The sequence below is a fragment of the Thunnus thynnus genome, chromosome 20, assembly GCF_963924715.1.
Source record: "Thunnus thynnus chromosome 20, fThuThy2.1, whole genome shotgun sequence".
NCBI classification, from domain to species: domain Eukaryota; kingdom Metazoa; phylum Chordata; class Actinopteri; order Scombriformes; family Scombridae; genus Thunnus; species Thunnus thynnus.
Window position 1 is genome coordinate 26,635,091 of NC_089536.1, and position 25,545 is coordinate 26,660,635.

General features: G+C 39.3%; 1 protein-coding gene across 6 annotated transcripts in view; it reads right to left on the bottom strand.

Moving 5' to 3' along the window:
* Positions 1 to 23,165, bottom strand: part of exoc6 (exocyst complex component 6) — a 55,496-nt gene extending 32,331 nt beyond the window's left edge. For 4 of the 6 annotated variants that reach the window (XR_010925017.1, XM_067577220.1, XM_067577219.1 and 1 more), the window contains exons 1-12: positions 23,006 to 23,165; positions 9,317 to 9,488; positions 6,890 to 6,937; positions 6,616 to 6,706; positions 5,566 to 5,611; positions 4,182 to 4,235; positions 3,126 to 3,276; positions 2,866 to 3,027; positions 2,428 to 2,496; positions 1,669 to 1,752; positions 728 to 774; positions 464 to 584 (exon numbers count right to left, since the gene is read on the bottom strand). Coding sequence is in view for 5 of the 6 variants with exons in the window: in XM_067577220.1 (XP_067433321.1) it covers positions 464 to 584; positions 728 to 774; positions 1,669 to 1,752; positions 2,428 to 2,496; positions 2,866 to 3,027; positions 3,126 to 3,276; positions 4,182 to 4,235; positions 5,566 to 5,611; positions 6,616 to 6,706; positions 6,890 to 6,937; positions 9,317 to 9,488; positions 23,006 to 23,145 (1,185 nt within the window). In the remaining variant the exon portion in view is untranslated. Of the gene's footprint in view, positions 1 to 463; positions 585 to 727; positions 775 to 1,668; positions 1,753 to 2,427; positions 2,497 to 2,865; positions 3,028 to 3,125; positions 3,277 to 4,181; positions 4,236 to 5,565; positions 5,612 to 6,615; positions 6,707 to 6,889; positions 6,938 to 9,316; positions 9,489 to 21,095; positions 21,246 to 23,005 lie in introns of those variants that run through there. The other 2 variants (XM_067577222.1, XM_067577221.1) reach the window with 1 other exon arrangement.
* Positions 23,166 to 25,545: the final 2,380 nt, after the last annotated feature.

Consider the following 25,545-nt stretch of genomic DNA (forward strand, 5'->3'; position numbering starts at 1 on the left):
GCTGCAGGCCAGGGGGCAGACCCAGGGCTTTGTAAGTCTTCTCACCCCACACTGTGCGGCCCATTCTCTGGCCTGTTAGCATAATTCTCTGGGTCATTTACAACTGACTGGAGCCCAGCTGTCAGGAATATGCCTTCTTAATCTGCTGTTATTGTTGCAATCTGTCTCTCATTAAGGCTCCAATGACCTCCTCTTTGGCTGCATGCGTATGTGTGTTTTGACCTCTTCTCTTGAGAGTGACATCATTAGTGTGTTTGTGGGTGCACTGACCTCCACAGTGTTGTGTGTGTGTGTGTGTATCAGCCAATGAATGAAGGTTCTTAAAGGATAAATAGATCCACAGCAGGCTCTATTATCTCTATTAACTCTCAACAGTCTCCTTTGCTTTCACAGCTCACTCCCTGCTGGTGTGTGTGTGTGTGTGTGTGTGTGCGCATGTGTGTGTGAGTGAGTGAGAGCCTACAGAGTGCGTTCGGAGCACAGCGATGATCTTGGACAGGGCCATGTTCCACAGTTCATCAGTGAAAGCTCTGGTCACCAGCCCCCGTGCGGCATGGAGGATATGGTCCTCCACAACAAAGAACCTGATCACACACACACACACACACACACACACACACACACACACACACACACACAGAAAAGTCAAGATAATCATCAAGTCAGTGGGATGTTATGTAAAAATTAAATTCTGTACTGAGATACTGAAGTGTAAAAAAAATCTCACCCCACAATCTGATTGAAGTATTTTCTGTAGCCTTCCACGGTCTCATGCTGGACATTCACACACACACACACACACACACACACACACACACACACACACACACACACAAAAATCCATGTTAACACACACAGCAACCATCACAGCATAGTGCTTCTTAAGTCATCACCTGCTCAACTGATATAGATTGATAGATTGATAAAGATAGAATGTTATCTTGTGGTATTGCATTTGTGAGTAGGGACTGATTTACAAGTTCAGTCAAATTCTAACATCCAAAACAAGGCAACAAGGTAATGCAAGAAACGATCAGTTCTCCTTTTAACAATGTTTGTTATTTTTTTACAGTTACTGTGGACCACTTTATACTTCCACTTAAGAGACACTATGTGTAGACACTTAATGTGACTACAAGGCCTTTCAAATGATTCTCATAGCAGCCAGTTTTGAGGCTATCCTGGTGGAAGTCAGTGCAGTCTTCAGGGGTAGCAGCCATTTCTTTTTGTTGTCTTTTTTGATACTACCACAAGGGGGCGACGACAAGAGAACTGTTCTAATTCCATACACAGTTGCTCCAAGTGAAAATTGGAATAGAGTGGAATTCAGTGCCCTCATTTAATATGCTGTATTTTCCTTAAATGAAAACTTTAGTCAAGAAAAGAACTGGAGAGCATTTTCCAGCACTAAAGGTGGGGCTTGTTAATTACTGCCTTACTGGCTCGTTCACTTTACTGGCTATCAACTCTTCTACGTCTCTGAGTCAAAGCTGCTTCGTCCAAAACATTTTACCAAATGGAAGAGTTGAGGTCAGTAATGTTAACTCCTGGTGTGGACTACAAATTTCATTCAGTTCTTGAATTTCATAATTATGTGTGTTTAATGATGCTGCCACTATATTAGCAATTGTCTATGGTTCCATTTGAGCCTGTTTGTGTGTTGCTCACCATGTTAGCCTGTGGCTGCAGTACTAGCCTGGCCTGTTTTTTCCTCTGTTTCCTGTAGTAGTTCTCAAATGTTTCTCTGTCACCCTGCAGACACAAAGAAATACAACAGACTTCAATAACCACTCCAATGGTAACTGATAACCATAGTACTGTAGGTGGATCAAGATTGTTTTTGTTGTTACAAGTCAGAATGCCTTTATTTAAATATTCAAAAAATTAATGCAGTGGCATAGAATTTAGAGAAATACCGAATCTTGAGGAAACGGAGCATGTTTGAAAGCTGTAATGGTGTAAATGAAAGAGAAACACTCTCATAAGCCATCTAAATTTGAAAATGCAATAATATAGCTTTTCAAAAACACTCCTGAGTGGACACATCTCTCATGATTTTGGACAAATAAAAATAAAGCTTGTTTAAAGGATGATGTTTGCCTACAGCGCCCTCCACAGGCCTAGCTAATAGGAGCGGAATATCTTGAGTCTCTTTCACACATAGTTCCGGGTAAATTACTGGGATAACCTTTCAGGCACCACTAGCGAGAATCAGTGAGAGCATTCTGGCTAATGAGAGCAGAGGTCCAACAGAAATGGTCAGTGAAGAGGTCATTAATTCATCATGTTAAATTTTAAATGCTGCTATAACATTTTCTTTCATTTTGGCTTGAGTTTTAGAGTTCACAGTTGTAAAATGTGTTGTGACACTGCTATGATCCAGTTTGTGAGTGAGTGAGTGTGTATGTGTGAGAAAGAGACACCTACCAGCACAGTGTAAATGTGTAAACACCTGTAGACAGGTGAGAAGTCTACCAGGTCCTGAGCTGTAAGAATCTGTCAGACACAGATGAGGAAACATGTTTACTCTTAAATATTTCTTCTGCGTGATCATATGCTTGAAAAGGAGGTATTCATTATGCAACATGAAAAAAGACTCTGTGAGACTTTGTGATCAGGACTCAAATATCTACATACTGTATATATGAATATAGATTCAATATTGTAGCCATGACATTTGTATAACAGAAAAACACAACTCCTACTGCATTTTCTATGAACATCTAGCTGCCATTGCATTAGAATGAACTAAACATCCTGTAGTCTGAGGCAACAAATAAAACCCAGTTTAGGAACAGATGAGTATATTTATTCTAGTCTGATCACTTTCTGTCACGACCCCAAATACACATGATGTTTCATCACCTCTTCATCGCCTTCCTCCTCATCTCCTGTGTCATCGTCCATCATCAGACCGTTGTGAGTGTGAGTGTGTGTTCGTCCATTGAGGGAGTACACAGGCTTGGTGTAGTGGCCCAAACTAGCCTGCTTTGCTACTGCACTGTTAAAGGTCCTGTGCTGCTGTGCCTGGAGGGACACATGACACACACATACACAGATCAATAACCTGATAAATACCTTCACACAGCTATTGGGACAATTATTAAAAACACAAACTCTCTTACCTGTCTCATGGCGGTCTCTCCGACCTTGTCAGAGTGTTTTCTGATGCTCTCGAGGAAGTCCTTGAGGTCAGACATGGAGATCTCCTTGATCTCCTCTCTCAGTCTGGGCAGGTTTTCGGCCATGATCTGACAGAACCTGTACTGGCTGACTCTGCAAGAGACACAGCACAACCAATTCAGTTCTGTCTACCTTCAAAAGTACTATCCAATCTAACCAGCAGAATCTTCAATATTATTTGTGACAGTTTTATAAAGAATGCTCTGCATGTAAGACTGAGGATAATTTAATTTTCCCATGTGATGGCACCATTGCCTCCTTAATGAGATGTTATTCTGGGACAATAAACAAGAAGAAATCAATATTAAAGCTGCACTAATCAATATTCTTACATCAACAATGGATCAAATAACTATGTATAATGTGAATGCTGTCGCTAGTAGTGACAAACCCACAGACAATTATCACTATCTCTGCAGTTTCCCTCAGCTCTACACAGCTTTTTAGCCTCTTGCAGCTCAGTGTTTTGGTTTCACAGCTGGAATTTTACTGTTTTGGTTCGGTCTTACTGTTCTCATTAACTTCCAGCAGCAACAGACAGCTGTTTTCAGTGAAAGAGCTCTGATTAACCTGCTGTACGCTGCCAGCACCAAACAGCAGACAGACAAAGTTAAAGACTAGCTGGTAAACATAGTGGAGCATTCAACAACACCAGCTACACCACAAAGTAAAGTAAATAAAATCTTGATTTGAATAATTACATTTAAAATCTGGTTGTTGTGATGATTGTTTGAAACACACTAACACCATGTCTGCACAGGACACGTAGCATGAGCAGCATGTCAGCAGAGCAGCAGCAAGTGCTCCATTTTTCATGTGTCTACAACACTCATCTGTTCATCAGATGAGTGTGAGACAAGTGACTGAAAAACAAGGCTGAAGTGCTTTCTGTGTAGTAATGGTGTAAGCATCAACTGCGGAGAAGGGATTAAGTTGCAGGTGGGGTTTAGGAGTTTTATTGGAGTATTCCTTCAAAATCTGGATGGTATAGATCCTACCTGGGGATGTAGACCTTCTCCAGTTGCTCCATGGTTTTCAATGCAGCATAGTATCTGCAGAGACAAACAATATAGCTTCAGTTAGGATGCAATCTCTGCTATGGTCCTTTATGCACAAGCATGAAGGTTAAGTTTACTTTTAAATTTGGTTCACATACTGCCTGGTTACAGATGGACCAGGGTTTATTAAGAAAAGGGAACGATAGAAAGTAACAGGAAAGGTAACAGTAGCAAAAACCAGCATTGCAGTAAATGTAAAACAGGTGTAAAACAAGTACATGATAGTGTTCTGAGACAACTTACAGTGCATCCAGAGAGTGCACCTGATGGATTACAGACTAATGTATTAAAATTGTAACCAGCATATCAAAATATGTTGGGATAGTGCTCCCTATTTGCTAATTGAGCTATTTGCTCACGTTTTAAAGGCCTAACTGGGGAATCAAAGAGCTACATATTTTATTTCCGAATGCCTATTCTGAAACCTATTATTGTGGTCTTTCATAGTGTACACACATCACAAGGGTTCAGCCTCAGGTCAGTGTGCTGAGCTCCCATCATTAGGCTGATAGGCAGGCTGTGAAGAGATCTAATTGGTCGGTCAGTGAGTGTAAAATGTGTTGTATACACATGAACAGAAGACAGCCTCATAAACTCTACAGTGAAAAGGTTTGTCAGAGTGCAGAGCACCAAGACGGAGGAAACAAAGGCTGCAAGTGGCGGGACATTGAACAAAATGTGACCTGAGCAGCAGTACATACAGTGCAGATAATAATGTGCATTTGCGGCATACAAACTCATGCCAATTTATAGACACAGTGCTTAGTCCATGTCATTAGTGCTTAAAGTAGACTCTACACACACTTACACACAAACACACACACACAAACATACACACACACATCACACAAGGTGGCCAGCATGGTCTAATTGCCTTGGATTGTCTGTGGGCCGTGACAGGGCTGCAGTGAGGGGGCGTTGTTGTGAACAAGGGCATACTGAGGGTCAATTGTCCTGCCAGTGAATGGCCTCTTCCTTTGGTCCACAGTAATGAACAAGAAAGGGTCATTATTTTCCTGTCAATGAAGTTCATGGGGTAAAAATGAAGTTCAATCAAACCCACGTAGCAGGGGTGAGTTGAAACATTGGTAGGAAACCTGCATTACAAACACTAGAGTTTAACAGACTGGTCTAGTAGAGTCTGGCAGGAGCTTGTTCTCTCTAGCTCAAAGGACTGTATTGTAAAGTTGTTCAGTTTTGATTTGATAACTTCTATTCATTTAAAATCTGGGAATCTTACATAAGTGTTTCAAATTCCACATTCCGAGTTATTTTAATAGGACAGTATATTACAGGTATACATCTGCCACACTGTGATGGATACCTTTTAGATTCCAGCTGCTCCTTCAGTTTGCTGTACATTTCTAGCACTGCAAAGGAAGAGAAGACAGGAAACAGGGTCAGTGGCAGAGTTTTTTTCAGATTTGCTGAAAAAAGCAACAAAAAACCCCAACACATTTAAAACAAAGAACTTTCAGCTTCATCCTGCGGTAGTTGCAGCACGAATAATATGATTCCCAATGAGTTTGTCACTCTATCAGACTACATCTGTGTGAATATGGAATGTCCAAATAATGCCCAAATCTGACCTGTGTCACAAAATTCTTAGTCTAGCTTAACATCACTTTTTGTCAGCTCCTGAGCTTCAAATCACACAAAAAAATACTGACATCTTTTTACTTCAACAGCCATCCAGTGTATCTCTTACTACACACACAAAACCTGTCTACTGCAAAAGGACATTGTCACAAATCATTATTGGGAGTGATTTTCACAAGACTGTGTGTGAACATATTCAATCAGCTTCTCAATATGAGTGATGGGTCCAACATGGACACACTATTTTCTTTGGGCATTTAAACATGAGAGATTTCTGTTTTTGTCTGTGCTCTTCTCATTGGGCTCAGTTGGAAAACGGTAATGTCACGTACTTCTGTTAACCAATCACAATTTAGCAGCCTTTGCCTGTGCTGTCAAATCTGATCAAAGCACACCCTTACAGACCTGAGAAAACACATAATGTTTGACTGTGAACCTACAAATACATATTATATTTTATCCAAACTTTGATTTTTGGTCTTCTTTTGCTGGAACAAGGACTTTTAGCAGTATCTCCTTTCCTTTCATGAATGATAGCCATGTGTTTCATGGGCTACAGGAGATAGAAAATGAAGTAATAAAGGACCTTTTCGTAATACTTAGAGAATCCCATAGGCTCTTATCATGGCTGCCACTCTCACCTATGTGTAAGATTTTCTCCAAAGTATTGATTTGGTCATATTCAAGGTGAAGGTACATGTATATGGACTAGTGCAGCACCCTGAGGTCACTCAGGGTGCCTAACACCATATTAACACCTAATCAGCTGTGCTACCTGGTATACAGAGCTGGAGCTTCTCCACAGTGGTGGCCATGTTCCTCTGCTGGATCCGACAGCGAATCACCTCCTCTGTCTGAGCTGTCACCTGAGGGAAGGAACACACAAAAGGAAGGAGACAATGAGAAAGAGACCACCACTGCTAACTACTGGGTTAAAGAACGGTCATGTCTAAAGCAGAACTGTCCTTCCAGTTAACGAGCATGCATATGTGCTGACAGCACAATACAATCGACCGTTTTTGTCTTCTGCACATTCATGCCGTTCTTACCTCCCTCCCAGCTTCTTGTAGTCTTCGATTAGTGTCTGTCACTTGACCCTTGGAAAACAAACACAGACATCAGTTTAGCTGCACAGATCTTTCCTTTTATTTTTCCTTTCCTCTATGCAGGATTTCTACTACGTTTTGATTTAAAAATTCAGTTCCATCCACTCCATTTAATTATCTAGACCTTAAAGTTTGCTTGCTTAAGTTTGCTGAAATTCTATATTTTTCTTATTGTCAACAAATCTCATGAGCAAAGCCAAACCAACAATGAATACTGTATATCCTGCTAACAAGTATTGTGTGTGTGTATCAAAACCTGATATCTCTTATTCAGAAACTAATAAAAACACACAATGAGTTACACTGTTGCACTGGGTGTTCCTTCATTATCATGAACACACACACTGTAGTTAATTTTGACTCAATCCCACACACACCGTCCTGCTGCCAGAAATACTCCAATGTGCGTTCATCCACCGCTGAAAGTAGTTCCCAAAAAATGCACTATTTCCTCCTGGTTGAGTAACGTTTGCAATGTCCAGTTGTTTTAGGAAATTAATGAGCCTTTTTAATATATATATATATATATATATGTGTATATATATATATATATATATATATATATATATATATATATATATATATATATATATATATATATATGTATATACACACATATGTGTGTGTGTGTGTATATATATATATACACACACACACACACACACACACACACACACACACACACACACACACACACATATATATATATATATATATATATATATACACACACATATTAATGAGCTGTTTTTAAAGATGTGCATCTTCAGTTGGAACCAATGGGCTTGGAGCTGAGAGCCACAGACCTGGCATGGGAAGTCAGAGAGTACTGAGATATGGACCAACACATTATTGGTTTGGGAATTTTAATGCATGTTGAAAACTTGAGTCAGACGCAACGCTTAGCTTTGAATTTGGGAACGAGTTGACATCAGTCAATTGAAGGTCTTCTTCTTCTAGTGATTGAGGTGGAGGTGGTAAAAACCTCCTTCCTTGACCTACTCTAAGTGAGCACTTGTATTTCTTTGTGGTTTTTAAATTTTGATAGTTGAAAACCTTTTTAGAATGTAGGTTGGTCTTGGTTCAGTCATATATGATATCACATGTCTATCTGTCCTTCCTCTCCCTGTCTGACCCCCCTCTCCATGCCCTCTCTTTTCCCTCTCTACCTCCCTTGCTGCAGCTGCTCAGCCTTGTAATCAGCTCATTGTCCATGAAGGGACAAGGACAAAGGCAGGCAAATTCAGATTAACCAGGCAGCGGGGACCTGAACCCATCGTCGGTGCAATGGGCCTTTCATGGGGTTTAATGGCTTGTGACAGGCTCTTTCTCACAGATTCAGTGACAAACTTCTCGATTCTGGATGGGGATTTTTGAACTCTCGGCTCTTGTCACACGGCTGAGAGCCATGACCCAATTGACCAGTCGGCTTTTTGATGACAATCCTTTCAACAGTGAAGCTTCCAAACTGGAGGGACCAACTACATAATCACTGGTTCTTCTTTTTTCATTGAGCAGTGGAACAGCACCAGACAGAGTCTCCATCAATGGTTAAAGAGAGGAGATATAGGATATTTCTAGAAATTTAACGTATGTAGACTGTCATCTAAAACAACGTTACATTGTACTGGTCAGGAAACAAGCGCCTGCTGATGGAGAGAAATTGGCTATCTGAGAGAACAACCTATGACATGAAGTTAGATACTAAAAAACATCTTTCTAAAGCAAAATGCTCCATGACTAATATGAGAGGCAGTCATGTGACTGTCACTGAGATATTGGAGGAGAGAATATTATAGTCTACAGTAGGTGATGTTATACAGTCAGCTGCAACATAAATGATGTTGATGACATGTTGAACACAATATTAATTTTGCATTAAGTTCGTCTTAGTTACAGATTTGATATTAGTTCATTTGTATATCATTGCCGCAATTAGATTGCTGTAAATTCTTGAAGTTTTCCCTCTCAACCGAAAACCTTCTTCACTTAAGTTAGGATGTGAGGTGAAACATCTTCAAGAATTTACAGCGAGTCCAGTTGCCTTTGACTTAGCACTCCTAGATGTCCTTTGACCTGGATGACTGAGAATCTTCACAGACACCTGGTTGGTCCTGTTTGAGCCTGAAGTGGTAACAGGGCTTGTAAACTCTAGAGATGAGCTACTGTTTCACTAATTCCTGCAAACTCAACAGAGATCCTTTCCAAGTCTTCAGCTCATCACACTGTCACACCAAAGTAGATTAGCCAAGACACTTACAATATGGCCAACCAGGTTCTGACTTTAAGACTTTTGATTTGCAGAGATACCACGATTGGTTGATATTGGCTTTTCTGGCCTGTAGTCATCTTTACAGTGATCTCTCTCACCATCAGTTTCTCTGCATCAGTTCGGACTTTGAGGAGCTCTGTGATGGCGTCCACAAAGCCTTGGTGGTGGAAATTGCACATCTTCTCAATCTCACGGTCATGGTTCCTTATCCTGGCATCCAGCTTCTCCATGAAGCGCTTGTGGGCATTGGGCTGGTCATCGTAAATAGACCTGACATAGACAAACAGGGAACAGAAGAGTGGGGTTAAGGCAGGAATTGTGTGTGCCGTTTTTATAGAGGCAGTAGGATGAGGTTCATATAGGCTAATATGTCATTTTGCTCATACATTTACTAAAAATGCAACATCAGGCAAGGTTACCAGTTGCTCGCACATTGCTATGAAGAAACCTACACAAATGCATGTAGTTTTCTCTTTATAAATCACAGTCAACTTGAAAATGTGCGCACACGGACAAACCTCATATCCCACTTCCTACATTCCTACAATTAACCATAAATGGTCAATGCAAAAGCCCTCATGAATATGGATGTATATGTTGCTCCTGTGGAGAACAGCAACAGTAACTAGAAGAACGTTTGAGAGGCTGACAGCTGCAGCATGAAAAAATTCCCAAAATTAAACAAAGTGCTCAGACATGAGGGTAGATGCCAAAAAGTGCACTGCCACACACTGTCAGGGTATGGACAAGTGGAGGGACACTGAAGCTCACTGCTTGGTATTTGTTAAGCATTGTCAAGCTGCTGTATATAGTCACATATATGACTGATGAGACTGCACATTCAATATCTAAAATACAATTAACACTGTATTCACTGATATATACTCCAAAATCCAGCATACAGATGTTTCTCTATTTTACACAATCTAAATCTGAGTGCAGGAGGTGAAGATGTGCTGGTGAGGTGAGAGTGTGTGTCTCCAGTGAGCTCTGTGCACCTGACAGCACAGTCCTGTTCCCTGCTGTGATTTTGCACACAAAAATATATCAACACTAAAATTGTACTTCGTGATATATGCACAGTATTAAAAGATATTATTAAAAATCTATTAGCACTCTGTTCTGCTATTCTTTGAAGTTATCTGATGTCATCTTGGATTTCTACAACTGATGATGATAATTTCATCAGTTAGTTAACGTGGTGAAAAGGAATCAGAATATTCACGCTTAATATTGGGGAAAGGCAAGCCAGACTTTCCAGAATCCTGCCACCTGCAACATCCTGACATCATCCTGGCATTTCAGCAGCTGTGCTGCTCTACAACTGATCACATATGTGGGAACCTCTTCTCTGCACCCTGGGGGTTGAGAATGTGATGGTGAGACAGTGCCTTGTGCTCAATATTTCATTAATTGTTCAATAATAAATCACAGATTTAAATGGTTAAAATTTGAGTTGGCTTATATCTTTTAAAATTGAAAGGTGCTTCTCTATAATTAACTTTTGATATTAAAGCTGGAGTGCGGGACTTTTAAATATCAATGACCATCCGTTACAGTCAAGCCCTTGCCAAACAAGTTCACACAATGCTGATTAAGCCTATTAAGCCTGTTAAATCTCTCTGTATTTCACAGTATAAGGAGTTTTTTAATCTGGTGTCTGGTATGACATTCCTGTGCTGGTGCACTGATAGTGATACGTTTTACATCACCCAGCAATGATTGGTTTCCCTTCAGGTTTGCTGGGGATATTACATCATGTTTGGCATCCTGACCCATCCTGACAGGTGCTTGGGCATCTTTGTTGGACTGCAAAGCATACTTGGTATGCATGGCTAAGAGCTGTTGTAATTTTTGCTGTAGGACTGTTAATATGTCACTTTATTAAGTTTTAATATTTTTCAGGTGAGAAAGTAACCATTTAGATTCCCAATATCTGGTCAGTTTATACAAATAACACCTATATGGAAATTTGTTCTAATGTTTTGGCGCTGTGAGGAGCAACTGGCTGGGTGATCAGCATACCTCACAAAGCACGCATTGACAGTGTTTTTGTAATTACTCTCACTGCCAGAAGGGGGAGACAACAGTTCCACATTGCAGGTATAAGTGAAACTAAATGAGTGAGAGGAATCAATATACAATCTGGCTTCAATTCACCACCTCACCGTTTTGCCAATTTCCCCAGCGTCCAAAATGTTCATATGCCTGGGTCAGAGGTTCCATACAGGTGCACTTTTACAAACCACTAGCCTAGCCGCTAGCCACCAGCAGCTGGCTCTCTGCTACATTGTATGGCACATGCTCACGGACAAAATCCACAGCTACCTAGGGCCGTAGCCCCACCTAGTGGAAAAGCCACACCACACGTGTATATTTGTATCTCAACTAGCAGGCTTTCACAAGCAGACACCATGGACCTTGATCTCTGAGCACTACTTCCCCTCACACATACAGTATACTACATATGGAACTAGGGCTGCAACTAATCATTTTCGACTAATCTTATTTTCTTGGTCTATCAAACATCTGAAAACTGAAAAATGACCATCACAATATCCTTAAGTACAAAGTTACTCATCAAATGTCTTGATTTGACACAGTCCTAAACCCCCAAATATTAAGTTTACTATAATGCAAAACCAAGAGAAAGCAACAAATAATCACATTTGAACCTTGAACCTTCAACTGATTGACTAACTGTTGCAGATCTATATGGAACAAAAAAGACATTCACATTACACACACATTTCATACAGCAGTGGTTTGAAAACAGCAGTATTCCAGTTAGCCTATACAATTTTGAATTTGAAATATCATTGTAAGGAACAATATTCCCCAAGAGAGAGAATTTTCTTATTTTTCTGATGACTCAGACAGGCAGAGGGCATGGAAAATATCAAACCAACAGCAATAAGATGAAAGAGCTTTCATCTCATATTGAGATGATATATACACATGTTCTGGAAAGGTTTAAATACAGTAGATGAATATCAGTTAGTTCTATCTATCTATCATCCAGCAGCTATAACTCAGAGATAAACAGAGTAGGATTATAAGCAAATGATGCTTTGAATCAGCTACTGCAGATGTGTGACAGATCAGATAGTCACTTTTTAAAAGTCAAACCTTCAGTGTAAATGGATCACAAAATAACTTCACAGGCACACAGGAGGCTATATGAGCTTATTCTAAAGTCATACAACTGATTCAACAGAAAGGATACAAAATAAACATATATAGATATAGGCTGGCCTTCAGGTGTAACATGCTTCTGATATAATTAGGGTCAGGAAATGATGAATGATCCCAAACTGACCAGTATGAGCCCATGACCTGCACTAACACCATCACCATTTATTTCACCTGGAGTAACAGCTCCATCTAGTGACGCTGTAGTGAAATGCTACAGACACTGTTGATCATTACAGTTTATTGAGATGAATCACATGAATATATATATGACCTCAATTATCCTTACAGTAAACTAGGACAGAACAAAGGTTATAGTTATTGGAACAAGAGAGAAACAATTATTTACTAGACTATGCCAGTATGTTACCATCAAGTCTGATGATCCCAGTCAGAAGAAGAACTACCACATTTTGTCATTTAAATTTTTAAACCATGCTTTACATAAAATCTCTTATTATTATTAACAGACACAATAAAAGCTTTTATAATTTATTCTGAACAAATCAAGATTGAAGAGAATACATGTTGTGCATGAGAAATTGCTTATTACTTTCTTTATATAAGCAATGTGCAAATAAAAAAAAAATCAAGGTAAATGACATTTACTTCAAGTAGTCTAAAACATCCTCTGTCTGGCTAATTCATTTGACAAAAATTCTTTCTTTGAAGAACAATGAGAGTGACTATGCTTTAATTACACATGTTGGATATGACTGTGTTGAGCTACAATATCACCTTTTTGCATTCTATTGAGCATGCTGTGAGTGATCAGAGCTCATGATGCCTGGATTGCACGATGCTGTTGCACATAAGAGAATGACACCTTAATGTTTATGAAGTTGAATTGTTGGAGGTTTGCTTGTTCATAGTAACTGCATAGGAGACTGTTTGTTATTTTTGCCATACCTCAATGCAACATTTAAAACTGATCCCAACAACTAAATGTTTTGAAAATGACCATATTTTGTTTTTTCAACAACAGCCACTAGCAATAATCTATACTAAACACATATTTCCTGTACTTGCTTGACAATAAAAGCCCACCGGTAGAAAGCTTTGAATGTGCATCAACAGCAGCAGGAAATGTTTGGTTTTCATTACCAGTAATGCCACACAGCAAAAGATTAATGCTGGCAGAAAATGAACAAACAAATCTTTTTCTACAGTGAACAGTGTGTATCTGGTGTGCACTCCTGCTTCAGAAATAGCACAGACACTGCCACAGCTAACTGTCACCAATCAAGTTGAGATGCTACAGCCTTAACCGGCGATACAAAATCACTTGAGCCTTGCCGTAATTAGAGATGTCTAATCACCTCTTGTTGGCTGAGAAGGCAGAAACACTACAGTTTGTAGTGGCAGCTTAATTAATGTTCTCAACCTGGATCCAAAATGGAACCAACGCAGTGTTTCCCCCCCGATATGCTTTAGCTAGTTTTCAGTTATTCCACTGCCGGTGTGTGTACATACACAAAAATCCTGGCATTGTGGACAGCACTGCTGCTCAAAACAATCCTTAAGGAAACATGAAATGGTTTATTCAAAACACACCAGCATCTGAGTGGGCATACTTATTGTGCAAATATTGCCTGATGGAAAAGAAAGTTCATCGGGTTCAAGGTGCAAGTACAATATGCATTTTCACCGGATAATTAAGCCTTCATCATAAAAAAAGCACTTCAATATCCCAAAATAATTACATACTAAACTCAAGATAATAGGTTCTGTATTAATCAGTTTAATATTTGGATTTCTATAATATTAATTTGAGCTTTAGTGATTTTAATTCATGCAAAATGTAAATCCCTCTAAACATGTTTTGAGACGTATAAAAAATACTTTGCTTTGCACAATTATATGCATCTGATGGTTTTTCCCACAAAAAAGTTCAATTACGCTTGAAACGTTCCTCCTTCAGCAGATGAACATGTCAACAAACTGCACATCATTCTGCACAAAGAAGAGAACAACTCACTGAACTTGTAACAATGCTGTCAGATCATATATCTGCTCAAGGCTTGTTTTTGTCATTTAACTCCACATACAAGTTATGTTGAGACAGAATAACCCTGAACCTCTGTAATCGCTCCTACGGGGTCAATAAACTGGATGTTGTTGAAAATTCCAACCACTTGTTGAGCCCGTATCTTAACGTCCTGTTTGATAATATCAGACCTGTGGTCACATGTGCTTCCAACGATTTTCAGGAACACACACCTGGGGAGGGGCTGCAGGTGTCGAGGGAAAGAGAGAGATTAGAGATGCAACGATATTAAATTTCAGAGCTGTTAATAACAATTATTGGTTTGTTGTGGCCCGATACAATACCATAACCTAAAATATTAATCTTATAAAATGCAAAAATGTGAAGGAGAATAAATAAATATTTTTAGATTGACAAGTTTATTTTTCTAATTCAACACCAGGACTACAGGACCAAGACTACATGGTCTAACTGTATATAAAGTAGTGTAAACTAGCTCCACCTCCAGCAGCTACAACACTAACATACTGCTCTAACACTGATGCTTCACTATTAATAATCTAATGATGTCATATATAATAATATATATATGGAAAAGCCATGTTAAAAGTTCATGTAACTGAGCATTGAAACTGCCTTATCTGAGCTGGATTTAGTCTCTTCCTTGTGTGTTAGATGAGTGTATTTCCTATCTTCTACTGTAACTGGTTCAGTCTTGGCTGGGTCTCCCTGAGAAAAGAGATTTCAATCTCAAGGTCAATAGCTGGTTAAATAAAGGTTAAATATATATATCTATCAGTCAGAGGGACCAAACCACAACTTTTACTTTCATATTTTTAACTACATTTTTCTCTCCTAGTACTGGATCTTAGGATGTGCTGTCTGACCACGTTAGAAATCAAATGTTTTTATAGTTGTTCTGAACGGCTTCACTTCAAGCTGATCATCACAGAGAGGGGAGGGCGAAGAGGAGGCGTGGTATCGTTTCACTACAGAGATAACTGGGCATATTTTAATAATAGTGTTGTACTCAGTGTCAGTGTTACAGGTCTCTTGTTTGTCTGCCAGCAGCGTCTCGTCAACGATTACTTTTCAAGAACAAAATAAATCATCAAACATCCTCTCTCTTCCAACTTCTCAAATGAGAGGATTTTCTTCTTTTCTGTTTTATATCATTCTAAAGTGAATACATTTTGGTTTTGGCGTGCTGGTCACACAAAAGAAGAAGACCACATTATCCTGGGATCTTTATTCCCCAATTAATGAACAGTTTTTCATTACTTTTTCACATTTCATAGACCAAATGATAAATAAAAAAAAAAAGGCTAATTAATCAATAATGAAAATAATCCTTATTGCAGACATATTAATAAACATAAGCTGTTCCATTGTGTTTATTTACACATACTGTTGCACAGAATAATTCCTGTATTACATAGAATAGTATAGAGTAGTCCAGCCATTCATAATTGACAGTTTATAGGGACATAACAGTAGCAACCTGTTCACAGTGAGTGTGGGGATTCACCACAAGCAACATGGACACTGTTTCTGAAGAGACAAGATGCTTGAATAAACCTCTTATTTTGAAGGTCAGTTTCCATGCTGAGGAAAGCAGGGAGTGAATGAAGCGATGGAGTCATGGTTGTACATGCGGACTTGCCTCACTGTTTCTCTCTTTCTTTCCTCTCTGGCTGTTTACAAGCTTGGCCCTTCTCACTCTACCTGTGGTACCTGCCTGTTCAAACCTTTTCTGTTTCTAACACACTATCAAAAGGAATAGTAGGATTAGTAGTAGTAATCAGATCGTAATGAATACATTGTTTGATGGCCATTTTACAGCCATAATTACTGATGCAACATGTTTCATTTCATTTCATTCATTCTCAGTTTCCTCCACACTTGGAGTGCGGTTTCCCATTCTACTTTATATGTATCTATATATCAAACTCCATAAACCACATGGTTCTGGCAACAATACAATACTCCTGCAGCCAGCAAACTATCTCTACTAGAAAATTAACCCTGTGGGGGCTTTGCAGCTGTCAACAGTTGGAGACATTTTGTTAAACAAATCAGATGCTGCTTCACCTAGTCAAATGTTCATCTTTACTTTCACATCATTTACAGAACAGTTTGATTACCAGGGCACATGAGACATAATACAGATGAGACTGCCAATTCACACAGTGGAAAGCTGGGACTGGCTAATGTTTTACTTGATAAGAGATTCACTGATAACCATAAACCTCCTCAAAGAGCTAAAACGAAGCCTTTTAGGTCTGATGTTATGAGCAGCACAGCACATGCAAAATGGACACATGCGCACCCATTCGACCCAGTAATCATCAGCCTCCATGTTGCCATATGAGCTTCCTCTTTCCTGTTATTAATCATTGAAAGCAGGTGGTGGCTGAGACAAATAGGTCTCTGTCTTCCTGCTTCCTGCCAAGACAGGAAGCTCACTTCAGCCAGCCTAAACCGGCCACAGGGTAACAAAACTATCCATCGAAAATGTGTTTTAACTGATATACACACTGTTTGGAAATTACACAGTGACAATCTGTAATTGTCAGAAAGTGACTAAATTAGATGTGTAGATTCAGGGATTTTTCAATGTACATCTAATAGCTGGCAAAGTCATAAAAACATTGACAGTGGGTACACGCCAGTTCCCTTATTATATGTGATCATCCCTCAAACCTGCAAATCATTCCGCTCCACCATCATAAAGGCAGTTCCGAAGCTCTTATTTCTGATCTGAGGAGCGAGGAGGCGAGGAAACATGAGACCAGCCTTCGAGAAGTCTTTTATCGGCTGGCACACCCCTTATTGGAAATCAGTCATTGATTGGATGCTGCAGCTGGTCAGACTGTTCTGATACATCACAACATCACTGCAGTGGAGAGACAAATAATATATTCAACTCAAGTGTAATAGTCTAGTTAAAAATGGTGGATCTGTGTTAACTATTATGTTATTTCCCCCATTAATCTTTATCATGGATGATATTATAGTCAGACAGAGGAGTCTGTTTCTTTCAGCAAGAAACACATTTTAATTATTTATTGTATACAGTGTGCAGGTTTCCATTAATGTGCAGGTGTCTGTCAAACGGTTTAAAGAACATGCATAAAGAGAGAAAATACTCCTGCACTGGCAGTGGTAACTAACAACCGCATCAATTAAAACCATAAGGAATTATTAAATTGAATGGTTTTAATCCAGACAGAAACTTCACCAGTGAGACTAAACTAAGGTTGAACCATGGAAGCAGTTTACGGCCTTCCATTGGTTGATTCTGCTGCCAATCAAATGTGCCTGTGCTCGTATTGGCTAGTTTTACTGCCTCCGCCTCTGTTTTTTCTCCTGTGTGTGCTTGTTCTTCTCTCTTAGACAGTTTAACTGAGCAGGACGTGTGCCTTTGTGCCGTGCCACTGTGATGTGATGGCGTTTATATCAAACAGCCCCCACTGCACTCAGGCATGGAGCTGGAGTGGCTTGCTGTTCATTTGTTTATTCAAAGTTTATTCATATTAAACATGTCACATGTCCAAATTGCACCAAATTCGACACTGCACGTCTTTGGGTCCCCAGAAATACATCCGCTGACTGTGAAAGTGATCAGATGAACAATTGTCAAGATATGTAAAGGACAGACAGACAGACAGAAAGACAGAGATTCCTTGCTTTTTAGTTAGATGAACAGCAGTGCTCGTTCAAAACATGTCTGAGACATCCTGCAGTTAGTCTTGAACGTACATGCCAAGTTTCATTCACAGTTCAATAGTAAAGCTTAAATTTCTTAAAAATTCTTCAAGTCATTAACACTACCAACTACTGTAATCCCACCTCCAACCACAGTGGTGCTGTCTGTATTTCCTCTCGTTGACTTCATGGGCAGAAGAAGAAGCAAATCAACACTGTTTATGAGGTTATTTATATATTTCTCAAGAACCGCTCATCCAAACAATTTCACACTCAGCAGTGCACTGCCTTGGGTCCCCAGCAATACATGTGCTAGGTATAAAGTAGACTGAATGAACGGTTCTCAAGAAATGCAAAGGACATACATACATACAGACAGCGATTCCTTGCTTTATATTAGAGAGATAATCAGGGTGAGATACAGGTGTTGGAGAACAGCAGCTAATATACCAGGGGTCGCTGTCACAAAGCAAGATTAGTAAGTTAGTCAGCTATCAGTTTGAAATCAGCATTTCAGAATTACCTAGCTTGTTCATTTTGTGGTAGATCACCATGGTAATCTATGCGGCACTGCTGGTTTAGTCCAGAGGATTGTATCAAAACAAGTCAACAACAGCCCAACTGCAGACCAATTAGCTCACTGTAAAATCTCTTCATTCCTACAGGATCCTGACATGGACAAAATAGGCCTGATACTTTTACAATAGGGCGACATTTTTATAGAGCAGCGGATCACTTTGTCTTTTCATGATGATTATATCACAGATAGGGGACATAATAAAAAAAAAAAAAAACTTCTAACAGAATGACACTTTCCCACACAGAAGGAAATAAATGATTATAGCTGCATATTAGGGTAATTGCTCTCATTCCAGGATTCCTGATAGTGTAGATGCTTTAACACTCTGATTCCATCACTGCAGCACAGGATTACATGAGACAACCTCTCTTTCAACAGCTTATAGTTCTACTCTTGTAGTGGGATTATACCACACATACTTTATCACACTGAACTTTTTTCTACCACAATAACCTTATTTCCTCATGGGTATCACCGTTTTATCTCACGTCAAGTTTCATACTCTTCCTCTTTCAAAACTGAATTGGTAAACTCAGAGCTAAAAGAGACAGCTGATTATCACATTTGTAATAACGATCACCAGTGTTGCGCTACCAACTGATTCAGGCGAACACAGCGAGTGACTTCCTCTTTTCATCTTGCCACGTATTGGTCCACACCCAGGATGAGGTGCATGTTCATATTATGAGTACTAAAACTTCAAGGCCACCCTCATAAAGCAGGCAGAACTACAGCTGCATACACATTCTGCATGCACAATCAATTGCATTCAAGAGGAATAAACATGTAAGCAGTAGCATACCTGACACACTATCAGAAAACATGGGTGTTAGGGTCACCTAGTGGTTCTTTTTCATTAAATTTGACTCGTATGACTGCCATTAAGTCCATGGAGGTGTTCTTAAGCAAAAGCTAGCAAAAAAATTTGTGCAATAATGAAAATGCATGTTTACTCATCATAATGTCATCATTCCTGAATTAAGGAGTACTGCCTACTTTTAATATCCCTAAAACATGTCACGTGTGAGTAGGTAGACAAATAAACCCTGCAGATGTGTTGTAATTTTCCTAATGTGAGTTTATTCACTGTGAGAATTAAACTCATTAGTGGTAAGTGCTGTGTGATGTTAGAGCATTACCTCAGCTAATTGTCAACATACAACATTAAATATTTCCAGTAGTTATTCCATTAAATGTTTATGCAAATTGAGGAAATACAAAATTAAGTATCAAACCATAATGTTGACTTTAGGTTCACATGGAATTATCTTCAACACATCCTCAACGTCGACACTATAACTACTCCTGGACAATTCAAGACTATGATCTCAAACCACTTCGCCTCAGTGTGTTTTCACTGAGTATTGTCCTCTACTGATCTATTTCACCCTACTGTTTTTAACTCTGTTACTCGGCATCATCACAAATGAGGTAAACCTCAATGATTTTCGAGGCTTAATTAAAGGTTTGAAAGAAAAAGGTAGGCTAAGTAAACACTTGAATACATCTTAAACTGGAAACGAACGCTTGAAGATGCAATAAAACGTTTCAACTACTCACTACAACAAAGGGGAGCGTCTTTCTGTATCATTATTTCAGATGAACTACTCAGTAGGCGACGATGCAGGAACAGGACATGACAAGGCCAAGGCCAGCTGCTAAAACATGACAGCGCTGATATCACTATCTGAAACTGAGACGAGCTAAAAGAAGTAACCTCAGGGCATATATTCACTGGTTTCCGCAGGTATGCTGAAAGACAACCGTGGCCTCCAGGCATGTCTGCGGGACAGGCGTGTGTCGGAGGTTGAGGCATTCAGCTGAAGCTGCAGTCCGTTTAGAGCACTAACTTGTCAAACTAATGTCATTCATTAGCTATGGCCTTGGGAGCTAGCTTGGGAGCTAACTAGCATAGCTAATGCAGTGTGCTTGAGCAATTAAACATCCTTCTTCGATTTCACATATATCAAGTTCTTTGGCACCCAAAACAAAATACCAGGGGGTCTGCATGACTCATCCAACCATTGTAAACGCAATGTCAGTCATTTGCTAAACAACTAGCCGAAACTGTTAGCACCATTAGCTAATATCAGCTGCATAATGACAACAAGACGTGAAGTCCCACAGCCACACCCACAAATGATGTTTACATTTTTGACAGGTCACCAGCTGTCCATCAATACTGATAACCTGGAAACTCCCACACAAATGCAGTTTTACTAAAGGTGGACCAGATTCACTAAAACAGTGGTTAATGTTAGCCTGTTGGCTGAAACTGCTAACGCTAGCCTGCCGGTGGCTAGATTAGCTAAACTAGCTTATGAACAAAGGTCTGACAATGTAGGAGCTGCAGCCAAACACACAGACGTTATGATTAGTAAGGGCTTCCTAAGAAGCTACACATCCTTACCGGAGAGTGGGACCGACACAGGCCGTGTCGGTGCTCTCAATTTCCTGTAAAATCCGCTCGTGCTCCGTTATACACTCAAGGGTTTCATTCTCCGCCATGATTGTTATGTGTGTGTGTGTGTTATGTGTGTATCATCACGGCTCACTGCAGCTGCAGCGGAGTGCAGGGCAGTGGGGGTCCGGCCTGTGGGGGGCGCACTACAGCCGTCATCCACTCAGTGTCAGCAGCTCTGTTGCTACACATCCTGTACATGACAGTTGGTCACAGCACCAGATGGTTGTTGGCTGTTTGCAACATTATTGGAATATTTCAATGGAATATTGTAACCTGGCTACACTATTGTGCTTCATTATTATATAATGCATAGGCCATATAGAAAAGCATACCGGAGTTGAGTGCGTAAATTTATCATCATTAGCATAAGCCATTAGCAGTCATTTTCTCTACAGTTTGTGTGTAATGACATTGATATGGGTGAATTCACATCATTTGAATACCCCGCTCTTGAACTCAAAGCAGAATTATCATTGCACACCATTACATTATATTGGCCACCAAAATATTCATCGCTATTTCTACAGAAATTCTCAGAGTTGATTTTACATGGTATCGCTACACATGATAGGTTAATCCTGAATGGAGACCTGAATATTCAAATTAATAAAATGAATGACCCCAAGCTTTGGAGCTTATGAATTTAGTGGACAGTTTCGAACTCGCCCAACATGTAAATGAAGTGAAGTATGGTTACATACTTGGTAACACTCTAGACTTGGTAATAACAACAGAGTTAAACATTTATAATGTTTCAGCATTCGAATCACCTATTTCTGATCATCGCTCTGTGTCTTTTGACCCTAACAAAGACTTAAAGGGAATTTTTGGTTCAAAAGAGATTCCTAGATAAGCTCTTGATGAGCTCTAAATGACAACAATACATTTTCATCTGCTTCAAATACTGTTGCTCCACTAAAGGTTAAAAAGAGGTCAACTGACAGAATCTCCCCCATGGTTAAATAATAAATGTGTTAATGAGATCAAGAGAAACTGTCAGGCAGCTGAAAGAAAATGGAGGAAAACTAAGCTCACTAATATATACAAAGAAGCCTTGACTGTCTATAACAAAGCAAGCTATAACATAGAATACTGGGGCCCTCCCCACCCCCTCCCCAGCATTTTAAGCAGGTGTTCAACCTTCAATTCATTAGACAAAACAAAAAGAGAAATGCTGTTTAATAATCTGGGGAAATTAACTCCCTTGATTCAATTTGAGGTTACAAGTCTTGGTGGTATCTTAGATTCAGATCTAAATTTCAGGTCGCACATTAACAAGGTGACGAAAACATCATTTTTCCATGTAATTTCTTTGTTGTAAAGCACTTTGAGCTGCATTTATTGCATGAATAATGCTGCTTCCAATTGCCATGAACACAAGGGTGCAGGTTTAATTTTCAAACCTTTTCAAATTTTCAAATTATGAATATGATAATCCTTGAAATCCTATTTGGTTTCATTGATTAAGTCTTCATATCAAATGAGAGATTGTCGTCTTGCATCTTTACTAAAAAGGAAACTATCCTTTACCATCTTGTCTATGATTATGTTCAATTCTAGTGTATTTGTGGGGATATTTGGCTACACATTGTCAGCTCTTACATAAGCAGCTGCAACTTTGCTGTTTTGCTCTTACAGTTGTTTAAGATGTACAAAGTTAAATCACAGATTTCATGCAAAAATAAAATGCATGTTTTTTTCTCTAAGAAACTCTTTGTGTGCATATTTGCAATCAGCATTTCAGATGATTTCTTTATTTGAGACTCACTGGTTAAGTCAGGTGATTGTGTCCACCATCGATTGTGACCAGTAGATGAAATTCTACAAACTGTGTCCTTAATATTGCATGAGTTTACCTTAAGGTGGTTCCCAGAGGCAGGTCCACAGATTCTAGTTCTGCAAAAATATTCCCAAAAGCCTTCTCCTCTTCTTTGTTGTCCTCTTCACTTTGATTGGGAGGGTCAGGTAAAGCAGCATGGACCCTGTCACTGGCCATTTCTCTGTTCAGGCTCTGAGTGTGAGTACTACAAAACCTCAGCATGTGTAACAGAGGAGGACATCAAGAATGTGTGTGTGTGTGTGTGTGCGTGTGTGTGTGTGTGTGTGTGTGTGCGTGTGTGTGTGAGTGTGTGTGTGTGTGTGTGAGTGCGTGTGTGGGTGTGTGTGTGGGGTGAATTCCAGGGCACCTGCTATGGTCAGCAGAAAAAGAGGGAGCAACAGGAAAAAGAGACCTTGTGATTAAACGGACTTTGAAGCCAACAAAACTAACTTCAACAGCTCTCTATGTTAACGTTTGTCTCATCTACTGTAAACCCTGAAGAAAACCCATGAAGAAGTTTGACCTGTTGGCTTTATTCACTCTTTTGTGAATGACAAATGACAATCAAGAGTGGGAGTCAGTAGGTGGTGTGTTCTGGTATTCAAACTATTAAAATGATTAGAAATAAATACAGAATATTTACCTTAGACCATATCTTACTCTGACTGATGCTGAGACATGCTTTGGTTTTCTTTACTTTTACTAACAGACTGAAGAAATCTCAAATAGAGTATAATAGCAGCAGACAATATTTGAAGGATAAACAGTAGAGATAGTGGTGAAATCAATGCACTGAGTGTAATAAATATTGACAGCATTCTTTCCTACAGCAGATTGGAAGACATAAAAGGCCAGATAGAAATCAGAGGATCTGCAACCTTTGTAATGACAATTGTTTAGGAGACAAGTATCATATTTTATTTGAATGTAATAATGTAAGCATAATGAATTATAGAGAAAGGTATTTGCCAAAGTATTATTTAAACTGCCCATCTATGTTTAAGTTAATTTATTATAATCAGTTAAGCCAGAAGTTATTTGTAAATTAGGTTTTCGAAGAATGTCCTTCCTTTGTTTAAGTAATATTTGTTGTACTTTAGCCCTGCTGTGTGCTATCGTTTTTATATTTATTGTACAGTATGTTCTGTTTGTGCTCCATACCTACCATGTGATCATCCTCTTGAGTCACATAAATAACTGAAATGAAATGAAATAAATAAACCTCTTGCTCAGGGTTCTCTGCTGTTTGACCAGTAGGTTGTGGGTGGAGTGCAGACATTTACCATAATTTTAATTCCTTCACAGTAGTTCCAAGTAGTCCACAGCACCTCTTCATATACATTATGGTTCTATGCAAATAAAGTTCTATTATCTCAGCCAGGTGTAAGCCTGGAGGTGATCATACATTTGGTTGTTGTTTGGTGTGTGTGTGTGTGTGTGTGTGTGTGAACTGACAGACTGAAGAAATCTCAAATAGAGTATAATAGCAGCAGACAATATTTGAAGGATAAACAGTAGAGATAGTGGTGAAATCAATGCACTGAGTGTAATAAATATTGACAAGTAAAGGTAAGAGGAGCTTCCTTTCCAACACCAACAGGACAGACAGGCAGCATTCTTTCCTACAGCAGATTGGAAGACATAAAAGGCCAGATAGAAATCAGAGGATCTGCAACCTTTGTAATACTACCATGTGATCATCCTCTTGAGTCACATAAATAACTGAAATGAAATGAAATAAATAAACCTCTTGCTCAGGGTTCTCTGCTGTTTGACCAGTAGGTTGTGGGTGGAGTGCAGACATTTACCACAATTTTAATTCCTTCACAGTAGTTCCAAGTAGTCCACAGCACCTCTTCATATACAATACATACGTTCTATGCAAATAAAGTTTTATTATCTCAGCCAGGTGTAAGCCTGGAGGTGATCATACATACGTTGTTGTTCGGTTGTTTCTTTTCAGCAGTCCTCACCATTTTACAATATGCATAACAACATAGCTAAAGGCATTTCTGGTAATCGGCTAGGCTAAAAACAAGTCTGTTGCAGGCCATATTTTGGCCTTTGCCCTTACTTAGAAAAGTTTGGTCTCATCATCTGCAGATTAATTCTATACCCGATATGTTATGATCCACTAAAGTAAGGTACAATACAAGATGAGTAAATCCTCATTTTTGTTATCTTCGCTGCCATCTTGACTGTAGACACTTGGCAAAGATCTGCACTCTACTAAATGCACTCATCTAGTTATATCGTGCATTAGTGCGTGTGTGTGTGTGTGTATGGGGATGTTATAATCAGCCAGAGACTCAGCATTCCACGTATTATCCTATTATTCAGTTGTTATAAGGTGTTATAAATAATATTTGACACACCAGTCAAATTATATCAATGTGTAAGTGAGCCACTTGAAAGGTGTGGATAAAAAGAAATGGTACCGCTGAATGTTAACCACATTTCAACTCTACATTTTGAGTAATGCAGCGGGCCTTGACCAGCTTACACAACCACTTTCTATTTCCTGCTATTCTTCTTGAAATGGATTGGCCCATTAGGAGTGTGGATGTAGTGGTTGAC